At 35.4% G+C, this 22,060-nt stretch overlaps 2 protein-coding genes and 1 long non-coding RNA gene across 3 annotated transcripts; 1 reads left to right on the top strand and 2 right to left on the bottom strand.

Moving 5' to 3' along the window:
• Positions 1 to 116: 116 nt before the first annotated feature.
• On the bottom strand, positions 117 to 1,295 carry LOC126831776 (deubiquitinase OTUD6B). The gene has a single exon (XM_050562419.2). It carries the CDS (start codon positions 1,232 to 1,234, stop codon positions 326 to 328), a length of 909 nt encoding a protein of 302 aa, XP_050418376.1. The 5' UTR covers positions 1,235 to 1,295; the 3' UTR covers positions 117 to 325.
• Positions 1,296 to 4,802: 3,507 nt separating this feature from the next.
• LOC126832159 (MOB-like protein phocein) lies at positions 4,803 to 10,866 on the top strand. The gene is made up of 8 exons (XM_050562864.1): positions 4,803 to 4,912; positions 5,878 to 5,940; positions 6,103 to 6,203; positions 6,672 to 6,714; positions 7,323 to 7,412; positions 7,635 to 7,714; positions 8,115 to 8,226; positions 9,038 to 10,866. The coding sequence occupies exons 1-8, from the start codon at positions 4,841 to 4,843 to the stop codon at positions 9,161 to 9,163; spliced, it is 687 nt and encodes a 228-aa protein (XP_050418821.1). The 5' UTR covers positions 4,803 to 4,840; the 3' UTR covers positions 9,164 to 10,866.
• Positions 10,867 to 20,243: 9,377 nt separating this feature from the next.
• On the bottom strand, positions 20,244 to 21,336 carry LOC130014365 (uncharacterized). Its single transcript, XR_008789347.1, has 3 exons — positions 21,173 to 21,336; positions 20,431 to 20,634; positions 20,244 to 20,353 (listed from the first exon to the last, which is right to left on the bottom strand). It is a non-coding gene; the product is annotated as an uncharacterized LOC130014365 (long non-coding RNA).
• Positions 21,337 to 22,060: the final 724 nt, after the last annotated feature.

The following is a 22,060-nucleotide window of genomic DNA, read 5'->3' as shown; positions in this document are numbered from 1 at the left end:
CTCTAGCCTCTTTATTCAGAGAACAAATGAAGAGGAAGAAGACGAAAGCAGTATGCTGGAAAACTGTTTTGTCTGTGATATGTAAAGATCTATCATAATTTTCAGACAACAGTAAGTAGAAAGTTAAGTTTTAATTCTTGTAAACCATATGCCAATCGTAAGTCCACACCAGGGATTTAGACCTGGCAAGCACCTTGAGCAGGTATCAAACTTGTCTGCTCATATGTATAGAGTCTCTAAAATGGACCAGATAACATTCGGTGAGTAGATATTTATCTTGCGATTGTTTTAATATGAAATGTAAACTAGGCAGCTGTATAATGCCCTATAAATTCTCTGCGTCGATCTCTGACTTGGGTTCCACTGAATTGTAATGTTCCCCTAATCCAAAAGCATGTCTATGATAGGCTAACACTATTGGACCGTTACTATTATTGTATTCCTCTCCTAGAATTATTGGTGCACCTTCTGCCTGTATTATTTCTATCCTACATTTTAATATTTTTGAGATGGCTTGAATCTCTAAATGTCCGCCCCATGTAGAAGTGTTAGCTATAGCATCACAATAATACTCATATTCTTCTGGGGTATAACAATCCCCCGTGTCCAATTTAGTCAGAAACGGTAAAAATTCATCTACATTCCCTTTCATATGTTCGGAGGTCTGTCTTCGCAAGCTTTCATTCGTAACCTTCTCATTTTTCATTTGGTGGCTGACAGCATTGTACAGGCAATTTCCATCTGAAGCAATTTCACGTATTTTCAAATTTCTGGCAGCCAGCAGCTGTTTAATTTTCTGGGTCTCTAGGTGGCGTTTTCCTGATAGATTGTCCAACTCCTGCTGCTTGAGCATGGCATCTCTTTCTTTGTTTTTTTCACTCTTTTTATCTCTCCTTTTTTGATTTTTGGCCATTTGTTTCCTGCGCTTTGCAACTTCTGCGCTTTCCTTGGTTTCTCCAGAATTGCCAACATCTAGATTTCCCATTTTCCCCGTCAATTCCTGAACAGTACCACTCCCCTTGGACTCAGCTAATTCTGTTTGATGCCTATCCTTCAATTCATTTTCAAGTTTTGCAATTTGCTCTTGGGCATCTTTCTTTTTCTTTTTGTCATTTTTTGGAACGCTGTGTCGTATCTTTTGTATTTCGGCTAGCATATCCTTTTTCTCATTTCTGTGTTTTTCATGTAGAGATTCTTCCTCCCCAGAGGAATCACTCGCATTTTCGTCGCTCATTTTCCGAGGACAAAGTTCACTCACTTGCTCGACAGCAACACTGGAAATACAAGCATAAGACTGTATTCTTTTCGAAATCTAGACTGTCCTATTTTTTTCTACACCATCAAAATACAATTAACCTGAAAATAAAATCAATTATTTAAAGTAGGACACCTTGAAAACATTAAACAATTTGTGCAACTCGTTTATAATAATAGTAATAATAATAATATCTCTGTTATGGCTTAAAAAAAAAAGGAGCTAAATCGCTAATATTTGGGATCTAGAAATTGACACAAATGGGCCGCAACGCATATAATAATGTAATATGAATGTATTTAAACTGATTTACATTCAATAGTTTCTATTTTTACTCTAATTTCTAATCAGTTATGTTTTGCGAAATACGCCAGAAGTCTCAATCGAATTGAAGTCTCTAGTGTCTGGTTATTCTAGTCTACAACCATAGTTTTTATTGCGCATGCTCTCCAGATAAGAATATGATGTCACCGTTTGACATGACTTGTTGAATATGCTTAGCCTGGTTTTCCGAGTTCCTTGTTACAAATAGCGCTGAAACACAGTATGGTACACGATTCGTGTACCAATGGTAACATGTTTATTTTGTCTTAAATATTAGATATCAGAAGCCCATCTTTTACCGGTAAGATCACAACATCAATGTTGATTTAAATTGACAAATAATTCGCGTTTTGAATGCTGAAGATTTTGGATGATATTGAGTTAGAGACTTAGCTACTTTAATTGGCAGATGTGTCTTAAATTTGGCATACAGTCGAACTTTGAATGTCCCGAATCTAAAGACGGACTAAAGAGTAAAGTACGTTTTTTTTTCTTCGTAGTAAAATCACTTCAAGTTCAAATGGAAAACAACCTTTTACGCAGGCTTATATATCCAGCAAGCTTATTAGCAGGTGCGCCGAAGTCGCCATAATTCTATTGTGTTTATTTATCAGCAAAGGAACGCCGACAAAATTTGCAGTTTTGGGCCCATTTTTCTCTAAGGACTGATTTCGCGCTCTCCGGCTATTTATCATTCCATGGTCAATAATTTAAAGCAATCAAATTTAGGCACTTAGTCCCAGATAATGAATAAAACTCAATTGAAGTTCAGCGCTTTTGGCATCAAGACTGGAAGGATGCCCCTACTAATAGCTAGGGATAGAATACTCAATACAGCTACGAGAACGTGGCTAACAACGTGAGATGTTTTACATAGGGCTACACAAATTTAACAGAAAAACGACTCTAAAATCGAAACCACGGTGGTTCAGTGACTAAGACTAAACGCTGGTTTCTTCGTATCAGTCGGGTGCGGTATCGGGCAAGCAAGTTCAGCCCTGTCATTCGGATTAGTAGGAAACTGACGTTCCGTGTGCACACGCTGTCGTGCACGAAAAAGAACCTTAGCAGTTGAAATTCGATGAAGAATAAGCTGTCCCTGCAATATTTACGGTGTATCACCCTGCATCGATCCATATATTTACTCAATTCAACCTATATTTTGAATAAAACAACACATTTTTTCTTTCTTTTTGTATTCCCTAAACTTTACTCTTATTTTAATGCATGAAGTTCTGAAAGAGAAAACAATAAAAATGTGTTGTTTTCTTCAAAATACAAGTTGTTTTGGTGTAGGCGCAAAAAACCCCAACAAAAAACAAAAAAAACAACGAGCGTTTGGTTTGGCGCTCCCTGCTGCACAGGCGCGGATTTAAGGGGGCCCAGTCCCCTAAAATTAAAAGCTCGGTATACTACATATTATACGTCGCTCGATTCCATGGTGTCATCATTCTTCCGCTCCGCTGTGGTCTTATACTATCTCATCACTATCATGTTCACGGTCATAATTTAACCACCCAGTTAGTACCACTAGTGTGGGGGTCGTGGGGCGACAGACTGTACCAGAGGCGGATTTAAGGGGGGGGGGCGCGAGGGGCGCCCCCCCCCCTAATTTTCGACAGTGCCCTTTCTTACTGCTGAAAGTGCCCTTTCTCAGACCCAAATATGTCCGTTCCCAACCCGTTGCAGGGATCCCAAATGACTCAAACCATCGATTCAAACACACCAGTCTATCTAATTAATGCTTTCACTTTCAAACGAATTCTTGTTGTTTAGCTGACGGTGCCCTAATCCTATAGAGTGGCTATAGACAGACATCTTGTTGAATCGGCGGCGTATACCTTATGCCCATCACCGACGCACATGAGTGCAACTTGATGTAGCATTGTTTCATGTGTGGACAGTACAAAGTACAAGTTACAAGGCTTAAATAGTGAAGTGGCTAGGGAATAGATTCGTAATTTTTCCCATCATAATGCCTCGCTCGCCATGACAATTTTCGAGTCGCATGTTCAACTGGCTTTTTTGCTCTATTTCAAGGCTATTTTTCAACGATTTCTGAACGTTTACTTAGACGAAAATATCAGCCAAATAGCTCTTGGAATGGCTACAGAAGCAAGGAAATGACGAATAATTTTCCTAGGGACCCACCCCCTCCCCCCCCAAAAAAAGAAGAAAAATCGCCTCTCAGCGGCCTGCCCCGTCTCCGCGGTCAGTGCCCTCATTTTGCGGCGCCCCCCTTTTCAAAATTCCTAGATCCGCCCCTGTGTATACAAATTAAATGTTCTGTCTGTCAACTCTCACAAAACAGCAGAATTGACAGGTAGGTCTCGAGATTCTATCTCATTTCTGATTATCTCGTTCACAAGAATTTGCTTCCAAGTTCCATGAACCGCCCAGTTAGTAGTCCCATTAGAGCATGGGGTGACAGACTGTATAAAAAATAAATGTTCTGTGAACTCTCGCAAAACTAGACAGATCTCGAGATTTTATCCCAATCATCTGTACCTCTCGATCACAAGAATTTGCTCCCAGCAATGAACTCAATTGCCAGGAAATTGACTCAAAGTTTCAAAATTATCTCAGGGGAAGGCTATGTCAACTTGCATAAAACAGCTATATAGGCAATACGATCTATGTTTACATTCATTGTGGGGGTGTGATTGGCGGTGGCGCCCAAGATTTGGAACCGCCAGCCGCCCCCCCCCCCCCCCACCACACACACGCCACCATGCACCCAGCCATTGGCCGTTTCTAGATCCGCTACTGTTAATGCAACTACTAAAACCCTAAAACCCACTGGAACGTTCTGCTCCAAACCGACCCTCGATGCGACCGTCCTACCGCGATACTGAGTGAAATAGCTTGTTTGCTCAAAATCTGCAAATTTCCACAAATGATCGTTAAACAGCAGAAAAACAGACAAGGCAGTCATCATTTTTTTAAAAGAATACAGCGGATACTCAGACTTACCTATGGGGCGGTAACTCTAGTTAGAGTGGTAATTTCGGGGTTAGACCACAATTAAATACCTTTCCCCCCAATGATTTAAATATGCAATTGCTCAGGTTTGAAAAGTGGCTAAGAAAACAGATATTTACATTAAATGTCATTAAGTTCCAATCAATGTAAGTCTCATTTTTTTCACTCATAAAAATATATTCTCACCAGGAGAATTCTTTAAAAGACTGTCTGACCGAGACTCGAAGTTCCACGCATGCGCTCTTATGCAAAAACAGATGGCAGTGTTTATTGTTAAAGATGAAAATTAAAATGGCAGAAACAGTCCCGGCTGCGATAATAAGAAGGAATCGGCCTGGAATTAAAGCTCAGGTTGATAAATTATTTATACTGTTTGTATTATATCTAATGAAAACCTTACAATAAAGAAGGAGTCTACCAGCCAACCCCAAATCATAGCGAATCCGACGACCTAATAAGCATCGTTGTATTCTCGCAATCAATTCAATGCCCATAGCAATCTTAGCAAGGCCTATAGCCTATTATAGCCTAGGCTACTGCTGCAGCACTGCTTGATTTTAAATGAAAATCTAAGTCTTGCAGACAATCGTTATCCAATGTATGTATTTGATGCTGCAGATCATTATTTTTAATAATCATTGCAAAGGAAAAAGTGCACTAAAGCCAACCAGGAACTGTTGACAGGATTCTTCTCATTTTGGATCTGGTTGGATTCCCAGGGAATACCACATTTATGATTTAGTTTAGTCACTGGAGACTTTTGGCAAGCGGAAATTCCTAGTCCGTATTGCGTGTCTGTATTGATTTTTTGTATGACATCATCAATTGGTGTGTAGTTCGCATATAGCCCACACTGTATGACGCGGCACACAGACATGTACTATGTAGTTCAGCTCAAAACATAAGTTCTCGTTACACTCGTCCTATACGTTCAGGAACCAGTCTATTGACTCCTTGTCAGTAAATTAAACTGGGCAACTTCTTACTGGTAAACGGTTGCGTGTCAGTCCCTGTGAACACATGTGCAATGTAAAGGAACATTTTAGTGAGAAAATAAGACTTGCTTACCTCTCTAGAGTCACTTGCCAAAAGTCTCTAATTTCAAGGCAGGCTAAAACTTTTTCGATGTAATGAACCCTTGGGTGTGTTTTTTTTTTTCTTAAGAGGAACCAAATAGTCGTATTTCTTACATTGGAGTAGGGCATTCCTTTGGATACATTTTGATGTAGGGCTACAAAAAGCATTTTGTTATAGCTATTTTAATAGGCCAATCAGAATTTTTTTAACTGTACGTTATGATTTGTTTAATATTTTAGGATTGGGGTAACTGGCAAGATGAATCATTTGAAGAAATGGATAGCACCTTAGCTGTTCAACAGGTATTGAATAATTCCTAAATAAAACTAGTTGGAATGTGTTTGCCAATCAGTGGTTCTGTATTTCGGCTCTCGACTGTCAGATATATCTTTAACTGGTGCAAAAGTATACATATTCTGTTCTCTGATCATACATTTGGTCATGGTTGTGTAATTTTTTTTCAATTCATTCAGCAGGCTATTCGAAAAGACTTTACTAATATAGAAGAAATTTTAACACCTCCAGAGGGTCAGGATGAAGGAGTATGGAAATATGAACATCTAAGGTGAGTAGTAGAGACATATAGATAGTACAAACAATAGGTGAATATAACACAAGCAAGGCAAATATAGACAGAACAGACAGCTGACGAATGTAACATTATAGGGTACAGTGGGTGTACTGTATATGCCATTCTAATGCTTATGTTGAGCTGGTTTAAAACTGCTTGAGAATGTTCAGTTAACTTACAGTACAGTCAATGTGTATTCAAAATAAATACTCCAACCACAGTGTTTTTTGTTAATAATAATAATATTCACAGCGAAAGCAACTGTTAAAAATATGCTGTAGGTTAGTCCCGAAATGACCTAGCTAGTGAACCCGAAACCCCATTTCAGTCTCCCTTGTTCTTTTATGGTCATCAGATACCAGTCTCTCCTTGGGTTGTTAATTTGATATTTGATTTTGTTCACTTACTTTTCAATTTTTGAAAAAAAGACTGGTTACACTGGTTTACTGTTTTATTTTTTAGACAATTTTGTATGGAATTAAATGGTTTAGCAGTTAGATTACAGGTCAGTATTTCCATTAATTCACATTAAATGAAAAAAAAAGAGAAGCTTTTCCCTGTTCATACTATAGGCTACACGAGTTTCGATATTTTAATATTGTAGTACCGGGTAATTTAGTAGCAGTAATTCCAGAAATAATCAAATTAGTACGTACTACTTCCCTCCCCCATGTCCTCATTCTCTCTAGTGATAGTATTATTCGGGGGTCTAGGTTCACATCCCAAAATTGGCTGAGATGAATTTTCAGGATTTTTCATCCTCAGTTGTCTGTTCTCTCAGTTGTTCATACTAAACTTAGGCTGTCTGTCTACAGTTAGTTCACTTTAGAACAGACACTGAGCTAGTTGATCGACATTTTAAGTCCTAAATCGATAATTTTAGTTGAAATCACTAAGTATACTTCTCAAATTTTTTTAAGTATTTATTCTGCTTCCATTTAATAAAATTTAAAACGTTTATTTAGTCTTTGAATTTTTGAATATGACAGCCATTTATGTCAGAGATCTATTCTTGAAGTATGAAGTAGATGAATTTTTGTATGCAGAATGTCAGTTGTTAGGGGGTGACAAATTGTTTACATATTGTGATTTTTTGTCTTCTTAAACTTTTAGTGTTCTGAATGTAACCCTGAAACATGTACACAAATGACAGCTACAGAACAATGGATATTCCTTTGTGCTGCTCACAAGACACCTAAAGAGGTAAATATTTATAATTCAAGATGTTTATTGGCCTTTTGGTACATTGCTTCTTTAGTTCCCTAACACAATTATTATATTTTATTGAATGAGGCCCACCGTATTGTCATAGAAATTTGTCTTTCATATAAGACGAAACTGAGTCATGTTTTTTTCTTTGAGGTTATTTCCTTCACCAACAGTTGCTTATGTATTATTAATTTCTATATGATCTTTATGTTTCAGTGTCCAGCTATAGATTATACACGTCATACGTTAGATGGAGCTGCATGTTTATTAAACAGTAATAAATATTTCCCTAGCAGGTAGGTTCACTAAGAGTTTTAAATACTATGATTGTTCTCAACAGCTTTATTACCGACATTATGTATGATAATATGGTATAGTCAGCTGGGTTTTATTTTATGTTATATTGTGAGAAAAGGTGTATTATTTTACGTTGACATAATAAAAAAAATTAGGGGTAGGGTTCAGGTGCAGTACCCACCTCACCCTCATCCCCAAGAAGTTTTTTTCTGAAGGCTGGTTATATTAAATGGTGCAATTTGTCGTATCTTGTATTACTGATTTTGTAGCCATCCCGTTCATATTACAAGTTGTTTCTAAGGAAAATACCGGTAGTCTCTTTTCATTAGCTTGGAATGTTGTGTGTCCTAATTGAAATGTTTACGTATAATTATACTGATATTATGTGTATGTTTTCAGAGTTAGTATAAAAGAATCATCAGTAGCTAAATTAGGATCTGTATGTCGACGAGTATATAGGATTTTCTCACATGCTTATTTCCACCATAGAGCTTTATTTGATGAATATGAGGTAAATAATTTTATCATTGGTTCCTTTGGAATTGATCAGGTGCTTGAAAATCTATAAGAAAAATAGAGAATACACTTCACTCAACCCCAATATTAACCCTGTATAAATCAAACATAGTAATCCTTAATTTATAACAATGGCAAGGTGTAACTTGTTTAGCCTATGATACTGATTATAGAGATGACAGTGTTTCTCTCAGGTTCTTGGTGACGAATAATACTCTTTTCAATCAACAAGCCTATTTTAGACTACACCTTGCCTTACATTTGAGGAAAATAATCAAACGACAATGCTTTATCATATGTGACGAGCTTTGTCCAAAAGAGGCACTATGGTGGATCTTCCTTATTTGAGATGCCACAATTTTAAGTTTCCAGCATACTAGTCTTAAAAAATGACTATATATATTTAATTTGTCAAAGCTCATAGCAATCATTTAACAGAAATGCATTAAATTTGTTGTTTTGGGTAGCTATGAAGTATTGCTTTGTTTGTTTCAGTAATTTTAAATAACTTTTTTCTCAAATTGATATTACGGTTTAAAACATATTCAATGCTAAATATCTCAGACATTTTTTGAGATTGTCATTCCAATTTAAGGGTCTGTAAATACAGAATTTAATTGATGTATATTTATGTTATGATTTATTTACCGGTACCCATGTGTCTCGTTTAATCAAAGTTTACGTCCTGGAGGTTTCCCGGAGTGCACATATATCATTTAGAGATCATTAAGAAACATTGTACACACACCAGCCTATTCTTGTAGTTGTGCCTTTTGCTAATTAGAATTTTTGTCTGTTTATTTCAGAATGAAACTTATTTATGTAAAAGATTTACATCTTTTGTAACCAAGTACAATCTAATGTCTAAAGATAACTTGATAGTGCCAATATTAGAGGACCAACAATCTATAGAAGGCGAGAGTGAAGCTTGAGAGAAAAACAGAACAATTTGTATTTTAAGAATATGAAAGCAAGGAACAGTTAGATATATAAGGTTCCCCTGTTTAACATAGCCTGTATTCGAAACTAATGTTAGCATGACAGAGCAGATATATTCCCAGTCGACCAATAGCAACAATGGAATATGATCACAAAATGGCAGTAACAGACAATTTGTTCTTTGTTGTTATAAATGAAGAGAACAATGTTCTGGATGATCTTAACTACAATTTTTGGTTCCAGAACATCCAGGTTACTTAGAACATAGTTTCGAATATGGCCATAGCATACAGTACGGCCATGTTCAGCATTTCTCTTGACCACAGTGGTCATCAGCGAATTTTGGCGGATAGACCTTTCTTGCTTCGATATGCGTATTTATTGCCGAGCTTCCGGTGATGATCTGGTGATCATGCCTAGAATATGTGGTGTGTAGTGTAGAACGTGGCCATACTCTTCAAATTTTAATCCAACAGATTAGAAAGAAACAACTAATAAAGTCTTACATGTATATCCCTTTATTGTTCTAATTATAATATTATTTGTATTATTATTTATAAATGTAGTCTTATTATTTATGTACTCATTAATTCTGTGCAATCTTGCAACGACAAAAGTTTGAGTGTTTAAATCAAAATATTTGTGCTAGACCCCCTAGACTTTTCAATCCTTCATTTTAAAAGATTATATTTTTTCATCACATTTCAACAATGATGGTTTTAAAACATTTGATCTCAAGTTACGGGTCGGAGGGCTAATTTACTTTGATTCAATTCTTCATCCCAATTCAGTCCTCTCAATCTCCTGAACAGTGAATATGGAGTAAACACAAGTTGAATAAGAAAATCATTACAATTAAGAAACATACTTCTTATTTGATTAAGACACAATTCTACTCCTGCCTCATCTGTTATCAGGACAGACAGACTTTGAGTATATCTTAATTGCAGATCTCTTGAGCATCTCGATATCATAAAATAAATTATTTTGTCTTAATAATGGCCTTACACACAATATCCATCTTGATAATATCCATCTTGATAATATCATGGTGTTATGATATACATCTGATAACTTGATTGTATTATTGCATTAGTCACCTTTTTTTATATTACAGAAGTAACCTGATGATCAACTTCTTAACCCTTTAGCACTTGGACCGCCCCTCCCCATACTGCCTCAAATCATGCGAGTCACAAGAATATCTGTGGACTATTTACTAGTTCTGTGACTCAGGCGGTTTGAGGTGGGTTTAGGTAGCAGTAGTTTTGAAAATGAGCCACAAAACTCAAGGTATTCATTATTTATATGTGTCCAGTAATAAAGGGTTAATGACACACAAAGCTCAATAATTGAATGCACCACGTTACAGTTATCAGTAGAAATCTGTGCATATCTCTCAGATCTATAGCTACTGACCCAATATCTATATATCTGTGTATACAGACATGTTAGTATATTGACCCAATCTAGAATCTGTGAAACATATACTTTTGACCCAATGTATAACTAATGTAGTGATGATATCAGAGGTATGTCATAATGACTTGATATTATGGAGATATTCAAAATCATGAACTATAGTATAAAGATTTTTTAAAAATGATATACTCGACTTACATTAAATGAATACATGTATTTGCAATTAACTATTGCAGATTACTAGTTTTGTTATTAATAAAAACAAACATCCCCATACATTGTTGTTATTTCTTTCAACATTTAATCTAGCTTTATGGCTGAATGACAATTGGGTCAATAAAATGAAACTCAACTGTGTTTGAATTTAAATCCTGTATTGGAGACCTTTGAATTGACATGTGACATTTTTAAACAGGACCGAGATATTTAGATTTGAAGTTGATATACACAATTATATTATTATTAATAATAATTCAGAAAAAAAGCAATTGAAAATTACTAACAGAAAGAATTCAAGAAAACAATACTCAATGGCGACCCAAACCAACTAATTTTTGCAATTCTGAGAAGATTCCACCTGTGAGCTTTAGGGAAATAAAATTAAAGTCACTTATGAAAACAAATGACTGTCAAAAGAGTGGCTTGTGGACCGGGTCCATGGTGGATTCTTTCTATTTTAACCATAGAATTGGCAGATGGTTATGGGTAACTATGGCATATAATCTAAAACATGCAACACAACTGCCCAACAAAAAAAACAAATGACTGTCAAAAGAGTGGCTTCGTGGACTGGGTCCATGGTGGATTCTTTCTATTTATGGGGTAACTATGGCATATAATCTTAAACATGCAACACAACTGCCCAACAAAAACTAAGGATGGAAATGGTTTCAACTTCAGCCATTTTGAGACTGAATACATTTTCAATGACAGTCCCGCAGAACAGACAAAATGTGCTATGGGGAAGCTCATTTTGAATTCCAACTGTCAAGGGTTCTTTTACGTGCACACGGGACCTTATTTTTATGTAGGATCCGAAGCACTGACAAATAGAAATCCTGAGGATCAGGGGATCGAACCCCCCTGGTTAGTGTGAGCCAGCACCCTACTCACAAATCCTTCATGGCTCGCCACAGGACACTGACAACCCAAAATGTCAAGGGCAAAAAAAATAAAAAATTATAATGCACTAAGTTCAAAAGGAAAACCAAACGGTCAGCTGCATGAATCTTAACAAATGGTATCAGATGTTCCAGGAAAAAAGAGTATTTCATCCCTACCCCTTTCCTTGAATTTTATACCGCCAAGAAATTAAAATGTAGTTTAATGTGAGTGAACTAGCTAATTTTCGAACTTTAGCTATCATTTATTGATTGTAGTTATTCCCCTTGGCTTTATCGATTCTTGAGCAACCATCGGTAAAATTAAAAGAAGTGATTAGATGGGGTGCAACGACCCGTCCACTCGATACAAACTAGTTCATTTCGGGACTAACACATGGTTCAATATTATTTCAATAATTCGCTTGCGCGTTGTCTTTAGCAGAGGGAGGAAACTGGGGCCAGAGAAAACCTACAAGCTGGAAAAAAAAAACAAGAGAGAAAAACTAAAGTTATTGGCCTATTTGTACGACTCTTATTGAAAGCTAAAATTTTCAGATTTATTTTAAATTTAGCATAACATTATACATAATATGTGTTTTTATCCGAACTGCGAAGATCCCCTAAAGTACTGTTATTTTTTTTTTTATAAACATATTTTATTCACTATAAATGAATCGGAAATTGGGGAACAGGTAAAATGCCTATGCCAGACCCCTATCCCTTTTTACAATACAAATTATATACTAATAATGAAAAGCAGTATACAATATATACAACCCTTACTTAGTACTGTTATTTAACCTATTATATAGTGAAGTCTGTGTCACTACAGGCCCGGGACTGTACAGCGCAGTGGACGCTCACGGCTATCCCCCGGCCGGATCCATTCACTTGATTTGAATTGTTCGTTTGTTTGTGATTTCGGCGTATAGTGTCTTGTCTATTTGTCTTTGGGTAAATTATTTGTGGTGCACCCCCCCTGCACTTAATATTAAACTAAGGTAAGGCTTATCACAAAACAATCGTGCATCGAAACCGAATAATCTTTTTTATCTGAAAACTGGGCTCCTCAAAAGTAGATTATTAGAGCGTCGTCATCTCAACAATAAAACCAAAAAATCGGAAGACCTATGTACATTATATTATGTAATTTCGATTTTAAGCTAAGGCATTTAAGAAAAGAAAAATTATTTTCTAAAACAACCGACGTCAAATAATTATTGAACGTAATACAATAGAATGACGTCATTACAATCAGATTTACCGTGTATATCGCTACCGGAAAGTCGCGCATCGTTTTTCTGCAAGAAATATTACAATTTTGAAACGAATTTCATCAATTTTACCTTAAATTGCCCCTAACTGTTTATATAAGGTAAGTGACAACAATATTCTGTTATTTTGTGTAAAAGTTGTTCGATTTTATTCAGATTTGAACAAATGTTGTTCAAAATAGATGAATCAGATTTATGATAACGTGTTATAACTTGATTAAAACTACATGCACATGGATTTAAAACAAATAATACAGTAATAATTCAAATTTAAATTCAGAAAACTGTTGTTTAAGAATAGTACGGTACAATTTACATGTTGATTTTTTAAGTTTTAAGAAGAGATACCCCTTTATAAAGATGGGAACAAATAGATGACGTCATTGTCATTTCTTTAAAAACAAAATAACCTTAATAATATGCAAATTAATGTATTTTGATTTTATTAAATGTTTAACAATATGACATGTATTTTATTCTAGACATAAAATGACAGATACTAAAGTATTCAAAGATGAACCCAAGAAAGCAAAACCTAGCAAAACTAAATCAAAAGGTTTGTAAGATATAATTTTGGACCTAGAAATTGACACAGATGGGTCACAACGCATAATAATGTAATATGAATGTATATAAACTGATTTACATTCAATCGTTTCCGTTTTTAGCCTAATTTCAAATCTGTTATGTTCGGCGAAATACGCCCGAAGTCTCAATCAATGGCAATCTCTAGCGTCTGGTTATTCCAGTCTACACCGATAGTATTTATTACCCATGCTCTCCAGATAAGAATATGACATCACAATTTGACATGACTTGTGGAATATGTCTAGCCTCGTTCTTCGAGTTCCGTGTTACAAATGGCGCTAAAGACGCATTATGGTACACGATTCGTGTATCAATGGTAAAATGTTTATTTTGTCTTAAATATTGGATATCAGAAGCTTATCTTTTCCCGGTAAGATCACAACATCAATGTTGATTTAAATTGACCAATAATTCGTGTTTTCAATGTCGAAGACTTTGGATGATATGGAGTTAGAGACTTAGCTACTTTAAGACATTGTTATAATTTTATACGTTGACCTTTCGGAGATTTAAAATTGTTATATTTTTATATATTGACCTTTCGAAGAGAAATTATTTTATAGGTTATGTCTGATCCTAAATCCTTTTCCTATCTTTGTATAAACGAAAAAAAAGCTTTAAGATATCAAGTCCTCGAGGCTAGAAGCCAAAGTTTAGTAATGTTCCAACGAATTTGATTTTCGCGTGCGTAAATCTTATATGAGCTGTGTGTAACCAGCTGGGCCTGATTAAGACCCACGGATACCCTAAGCACCTATGGCGACCAGGCCGTGTACTATATTATTTAACATCTTGTCTCAATATCTCCGATTTATATTCCAAGCCCGGTTAGGTGTGTGTTTAGTGGTTCTAGTCGTTCGGGTGGGAACAAAGCCCACACCTTCAAAGTCGTCTGAACGGTCCTGTGCTTTCATTTGTCCCAAAATCACTCTGATACTGTTTAAAATAACTCCCGGGACAAGGTAATTATTAGTTTCAAAATCACGCAAGTAAATTATCGATGAGACGTGGAAACCTTATTCCACCCCGTCTCCTATTTAGCAGATTAACTACATGCTAAAATGAAATTGAAATACACAAATAGGTACTCCTAAAATATTGACAAATATCTATTGTTTTTAATTTTCAGGGTCTCATCGTTATATTCGATTTAAATTAGACAATTTGGACTTCAGCTTGCAACTAGGAGACATGGATGACTTCAGAATACCACCTTTGTTCTTTAGTATCCTAGATGACTCCAATACTCCTATTAGTTGCTGGAATAATAGACAAGCAACATACAACGTCTTGAAAAAAGTTCGGAATGTTAATAGGAATTTACCTCAGAATATGAAAAATGAGACTGGTGATGGAGACGGTAAAACCATTCCTGGAGATTCTACCACGAAGTTGATTGGTGGAGAGTTTGTTACAGATGCCATTCCAGATAGTGATAACTCGTCTGCTGATGGAACCGTTCACAGAAACTTGAATAAGGAAAGAATAATTTCCGGTACAATTCCAATTCCTATCAAGAGAACTGCTAACAGAGCCATTGATAAAGACGAACAAATTATCGCTGAGGGTCAAATTACATCAAATTTAAGTGCGACCATGCCTGAGATTGCAACCGACAGAAGTCTGTGGATACCAATTCACGAAGAACTGATGTCCAGAAACTGCAGAACGACCAAAGCAAGAGAAGAAGCCTCACTTCTCGAAAGTTTGAATACAACTGTTATAGACGAAACTGTTGCTGTAGGTGTGAAGTCATCGGCTAATGGTTCATCTAAGCCTCAAGCAGATCTAACAGAAAAAATAATGTTACAAATTCTACAAATAGTTGTAACAGACAGACATTTATACAAAACTTTGAAGAATACGCTACTCAGCGAGGAACAAGAAACTGATCTGACCAAACTTCAACAACAAAACGATCTTCTCTTCAGACGTAACGCCATTTTGATCCAGTCCACACGACAATACGCAAGAATTTTCAGACATCGTACTACATCCAGTTTTGATGTAAATGATGCTTTGATAGAATCTAAAAAACTACATGATAAAACCGAGAACAGTTTGACAGAAGTCGATGGCCATGAAACAACTGGGACCAAGAAAGGGCAGAATTTTCTCAAAGTGAGTTTTTATTTCTAAAAGTAGTGCTAAATTGATATTTAATATTTTGATGTTTTGTTAATAGGATTATTTTTAAATAGACAGTCTTAACCTTGGCTGATTAGATATAGAAAATAGTAATAAAGTCTGCAGATAGCAGTTCACATTAATTTTGCCACGTTAATCGTGCATATCCCCCTTTATTTTATTTTTTTTATATCAATTTTAGAAATTATGGAATAGAATTATCCAGAAATCCAACAAAAAGAAGAGTCAAAGAGGTCAGTTTTCATTATTCATTATAAAATTTGACGCAAAACAGATTTTCACCGGATTAAAGATGCATTTTGTAAGAGCTAAATCTGACTATAACAATAAAATGGATAATGGAGACTAAGTCTCGGTTGTCAACTTCTGTTGCTATACGATAATAAACAATCAACGCTACGTCTTCAAACATTTATAACTTCACTCAGAATAAAGTCATTTGTATTCATTTTTCAATATATTCATTTTTCAATATATTCATTTTTCATTTTCTATTTTTGAACTATTATAGCAAGAACAGCTGGCTCTTTATCTCAATCTTGCATAATATATTTTTAAACCCGCTTTAGTTAGTTGACATTCAGGATGTCATTAAAGTATTATAAAAGATTTGTTTTACTAAATTTAAGATTTTCGGTTTATTTGTATCATTTGGGTTCTCTATTTTTAAATTTCAGATGAACAAGCAGTTAAAACTTCAAAGAAATCTTCCAAGCTGACACGAGTAATCTGTTTTGGTCAACCAAAGACACTACACTGTAAAAAATATCCATTTTTTATGTGGCCGAATTCCGTAATTTAACACCTTTTTTCTGTTAATGGATGGATTTTTTGGAGAAATTGTGTTAATAGTGTGGATTATTTCTTCAAATTACGTGTTTTATGTATTTCTGTGGAATATTCAGTTTTTAACAGGAAATTTCCGTGAAATTTAGGGATAAAATGTTTTATTCCCTTCTATAATGGACTTAATTCTGTTATTTTACGGAATAAACGGTGGAATGACAAGGAAGTTCCTTGAAATTTAGGGATAAAATGTTTTATTCCGTTCTGTAATGGATTTAAGTCTGTTATTTTACGGGATAAACGGTGCAACGATAAGTAATCGTATACATATATAACCATTCCTAATAATCATCATGTTATAGTATTCATTTCATTAACCATAATATGAATAATCATATTTTGTAAAGTTTGGTATATTAATTGTCATGTATATCTAATTTCCATTATTTATAAGATCTATAAAGTGTATTGTTATTCATCATACGCAAATCAGATTGTAAGTATTTTCATAAATCTATAAAAGTATGTTTTAATGCTGCGTGCGTTAAGGTTGTAATCAAGCACGCTTAAATCCGGATAGTACAACCGGTTGGCCAGTGTAAGTCGGTTTGTCTCTATTGCAGATTCTACATACCCGCGAATTGATACTATCGCAAACTTACATCTGAAAGCCTCCAACCACTGACAAGTAGCGGTTTGTGATACCTTGCTCTCAATTCATATTATATCGAAAAGAGGTTACGTTTAAAGATTATCTGCGGTATCACTTCGGTGGAAGCGGACGTTAAATAAAGCTATTTCACGCACGCGTATAAAGTCAATGGTTAATTCAATGAAATTTTTATCACCTTCATCGTCAGGAAACAAAATTTACCAGGATTTTTTTTCTGTATTTGAAAATGGAATTTCTGTTAATTGAGGGAATTTCTGTAAATTACAGGAAAACACAAATACGGATAAAATTTTCCTGGTAATTTTTGTTTCCGGAATTTTTTACGTTTTCTCACGGAAATTTTTGTTACAGTGTAGAATAAATAATTTTGAAAAACAATTTTATTAATCATCGTGCCGTTCATGTTATATTGTCACACTAATCTTAATTTTCTCTAAAGTAGTTAGGGGGGTTGGATGGCTGAATGGTTAGCGTGCGCGTTGTATCATAAAGTCTGTCATTGAGTCGACTGGCGTGGTTTCGAATCCCCGGTTGTACCTGGCAAGGAGTAGGGTCGCCTGTCCAACCTCGTGGGTTTTCTCTGGGTCCTCCGGTTTCCTCCCACTGCTAAAGACCCCTACGCGCAAGCGAATTATTGAAATAAAATTAAACCATGTTAGTCCCGAAATGACCTAGTTTGTGTTGAGTGGACGTTAAACCCCATTTCTCCCTCTCTCTAAAGTAGTTTATTAATCTACCCAGTTACAAAATGCCACTGAAAGATTGTTACCAATGGATGTTGGAAAATTTAAAGAATCCAATGCAGTGTTCATAATTTAAAGTTAGATTTCATCGATTTGAATACTTTCTGGACCAAAATGTGTTTGGGTTTGTTTTATATTAAAAGTACTTTTGATTGTACAATTGTACTCTGTAGTCTTAAACTTTGTATTATTTTACTTTTATTCTGACCGTCGAACACCACCTGCGGAAAATAGCACCTAAACAAGCACGTGAATTGCGCCCTTTCTAAACATCTTACACCCATCTGTTTTTTGTTATTTGTTAGGTAATTCATTGTCACGTACAAGCAACTTCCAAGAATATGGTCAATAATTCTGTATGGGATTGGAAGTAATCCATAAAAAACCCAACCCATTCTCTACATAAACAGGCTACCCTAGATTACCTAAATATCTAAAATCCATGGACTTTCTTAGAGGGGGGAATATTATACAAGCGTTCTGTAAACTTCTTGCAAAAAAAAAAGAAGAGAGAAAAACTAAAGTTTTTGGCCTATTTGTACGATTCTTATTGCAAGCTAAAATTTGGCAGGTTTATCTTAGATTTAGCATAACATTATGCATAATATGTGTTTTTATCCGAACGTCGAAGATCCCCTAAAGTACTGTTATTTAGCCTATTATTTAGTGAAGTCTGTGTCACTACAGGCCCGGGACTGTACAGCGCAGTGGACGCTTACGGCTAGCCCCCCAGATCCATTCACTTGATTTGAATTGTTCGTTTGTTTGTGATTTCTGCGTATAGTGTTTTGTAAATTTGTCTTTGTGTAAATTATTTGTGGTGCAGTCCCCCTGCACTTACTATTAAACTAAGGTAGGCTTATCACAAAACAATCGTGCATCGAAACCGAATACTGTTTTGTATCTGAAAACTGGGCTCCTCAAAAGTAGATTATTAGAGCGTCGTCATCTCAACAATAAAACCAAAAATCGGAAGACCTATGTACATTATATTATGTAATTTCGATTTTAATCTAAGGCATTTAAGAAAAGAAAAATTATTTTCTAAAACAACCGACGTCAAATAATTATTGAACGTAATACAATAGAATGACGTCATAACAATCAGATTTACCGTGTATATCGCTACCGGAAAGTCGCGCATCGTTTTTCTGCAAGAAATATTACAATTTTGAAACGAATTTCATCAATTTTACCTTAAATTGCCCCTAACTGTTTATATAAGGTAAGTGACAACAATATTCTGTTATTTTGTGTAAAAAGTTGTTCGATTTTATTCAGATTTGAACAAATGTTGTTCAAAATAGATGAATCAGATTTATGATAACTGTTATAACTTGATTAAAACTACATGCACATGGATTTAAAACAAATAATACAGTAATAATTCAAATTTAAATTCAGAAAACTGTTGTTTAAGAATAGTACGGTACAATTTACATGTTGATTTTTTAAGTTTTAAGAAGAGATGCCCCTTTATAAAGATGGGAACAATTAGATGACGTCATTGTCATTTATTTAAAAACAAAATAACCTTAATAATATGCAAATTAATGTATTTTGATTTTATGAAATGTTTAACAATATGACATGTATTTTATTCTAGACGTAAAATGACAGATATTAAAATATTCAAAGATGAACCCAAGAAAGCAAAACCTAGCAAAACTAAATCAAAAGGTTTGTAAGATATATTTTGAAATTTTTGTGTTAAGAGTAGTATGTGCAGTAGTCTGGAGCAATTTTGGAATTCCAGACATTCCAAAGGTCTGACGTCACACATTCCTAAGGTCTGACGTCAGAGCATTCCACAGGTGTTCTATTTATAGTTTGAATATGGTTATTGTTGACTGAACAATGAGGTTATGAATAATAAAAAAGGTCTGCAGGTGTTATATTCTTTGATCGTGTTTGACTTTTGTAACGAGGGTATGGGGTCCTCGAATTGTTTATTGGAGGGTAGGGGGGGGGGGGGGGGGAAGATATTTCGCTTTATAGGTAGGTGTGCAGAGGTTACATTGAGTTCACGTCACGCGTAGTTATACCTGCATTCAGGGACAATGATCTCCGCTATTAAGCTTGACAGCTGAGCATGTTGTGATTGTTTATCAAAGGCTGTTTATATCCCACAAACCAACCACCCCCCCCCCCCCACCCCGACCCCGACCCTCCCACCACACCCCGTCCTAACCTAAAAAAACCCACTTCACAGGGCTACACTCTTCAATCCGTGTCGATACTAAGAAACCAACAACAGCCTTTTTTTTTTTTTTATAATATTTTATTTAGCCCTCGTGTTATATATATATATTTTTATAATGATGGCATGTTCCAGTCTGTTAGCTCCCTATAAGTGTCGAGAACGTTGATGATGTTCTTGAACGCAGGGTTCGTTCCCTCAACCATCCTCAACCGTGTCAGTATGTAGTCCGTAAAAGCTAACAATCTGCAGAAAAGAACAAATCAGATAGGTATTGGTAAAATAAAACATACCAAGTAGAAAAAAATCACCAAAAAACTTACGTTTCTTTTTCCTGCTCAGGTGATGGACTTATAGGGGTTATATATGGGTGGTGTGTCGCCAGTAAATTATTGGCGTCGAACAGAATACCCCTTAGTTGGATAGCTATAGCGGGTGTTCCAATAGCATTGAGACACGGCGCCAATGTACACAGCATTAGGTTAATTATGCTTTTCAAGTAAGCCTGAACCTGGTCAATACTGTACCTTAAACAACAAAAAATATAATATTATAATTTATATTAAAGATATTTTCAAAGTCAAAATATTAATAGGTTGGTTAATACCAATAAATGTATGCCAATTTTGGTGTGTATGGGTGTGTGTAGCTTGAAAAAGTAGAAACATTCGAGTATGATGAAAAGTACGGTGGACGGATGCCATGGAGGTACAGTGTGTGGTTCTCTTGCACTTACCATTAAGCATTACTTTCAACATAAAGTTCACGGTCTCTACGTATATGCATGGTAATATAGCATCTTAGGCTCCTAACCGGGTTAATATTTGTTGAATATGTTTGACAAATATGGTTGCTTAGATATGAACAGTTTTAAAAATAAGCAAAGCAGACGAAAGTCGTATATTAATCTCAATTGTTAGGAGAGCGATTTAGCTAATTTACGCGTGTCTTTAATTACGCACTACAAAGGTCACCCTACGAGGGTCGAGTGAAAAAGTAAACATGAAACGCTGTTTTAAAAGTAGGTTTCGAATCACAATTTTGAAGAAATAATAAAAAACTTACATTTTGAGACGGTCTTGGTTTTCTTTTTTTACAAAGTCGACGAGAGTTGATAATGCTTATTCGTTCAGAGGCGAGAATAATTTTCACAGACAAACGCTTGGTACTTATAAAGAAAAGTGAATACTTTTATGAGCAACTATAAATCGTAGGGAGGTCCGAGTTGTTCTAAGATATTCCTTTTAAAATATTATACATTAAAACTAGACAATACTCCGTTGTGAATAATTTTAAAATAAATATCTCCACTTAAAAATATTATTCATGAAAACTAGGCAAATGTTCATAAAGTTTAACATTAGGTTTTGGCTGTAAAGGAGGGTCAATTACGCGCCCTGTACTCAGACAACAGCTATAAACTGTCGGTGTTTTTATCAAGTACTAGCCATAACCAATGACGCGAAATAATTGACAGAAAGCCGTGTGATGTCTGTCGGCGATCGAGTCGTTGAAACACCCCCCCCCTACTGACAGCGAGTGGTTTAAAAGACCAACCGTCTAGCTACTTGTCAAAGCAGGTGTCAGTGGCTGGCTGTTTACCTCTAGCCGCGAAGCATGCTACATTGAGTGTGTATATCTCGTAAGACCTTGTCTTTTAGTATACGCCTAGCAATTACTGGGACAAATTCGGAAAATAAGGTCAGTTTTTTTCCTTTAAATATACATTGTTTAAGATTAAGATAATTATTATTATTTTTATTATTCACTCTTTTCGAATTGTTTGGGGTCTCTGAGTACAAGATCTTGTACATATATTTTGTTTTTTATGTAGAATTGTTCAAAGTGTAGATTATAGCCAGGGTTAAAAATTCAGACAATTTCGACAGTTTTATCAAGAAAGTTGTGTTTGAAAAGTAAAATATTATTGTATCCGTAAATCGCAAAACCGGG

This window comes from Patella vulgata, chromosome 9 (genome assembly GCF_932274485.2).
Source record: "Patella vulgata chromosome 9, xgPatVulg1.2, whole genome shotgun sequence".
Taxonomy (NCBI): Eukaryota; Metazoa; Mollusca; class Gastropoda; family Patellidae; genus Patella; species Patella vulgata.
The sequence above is the reverse complement of the archived record's forward strand: the minus strand, read 5'-3'. Positions and strand labels throughout refer to the sequence as shown.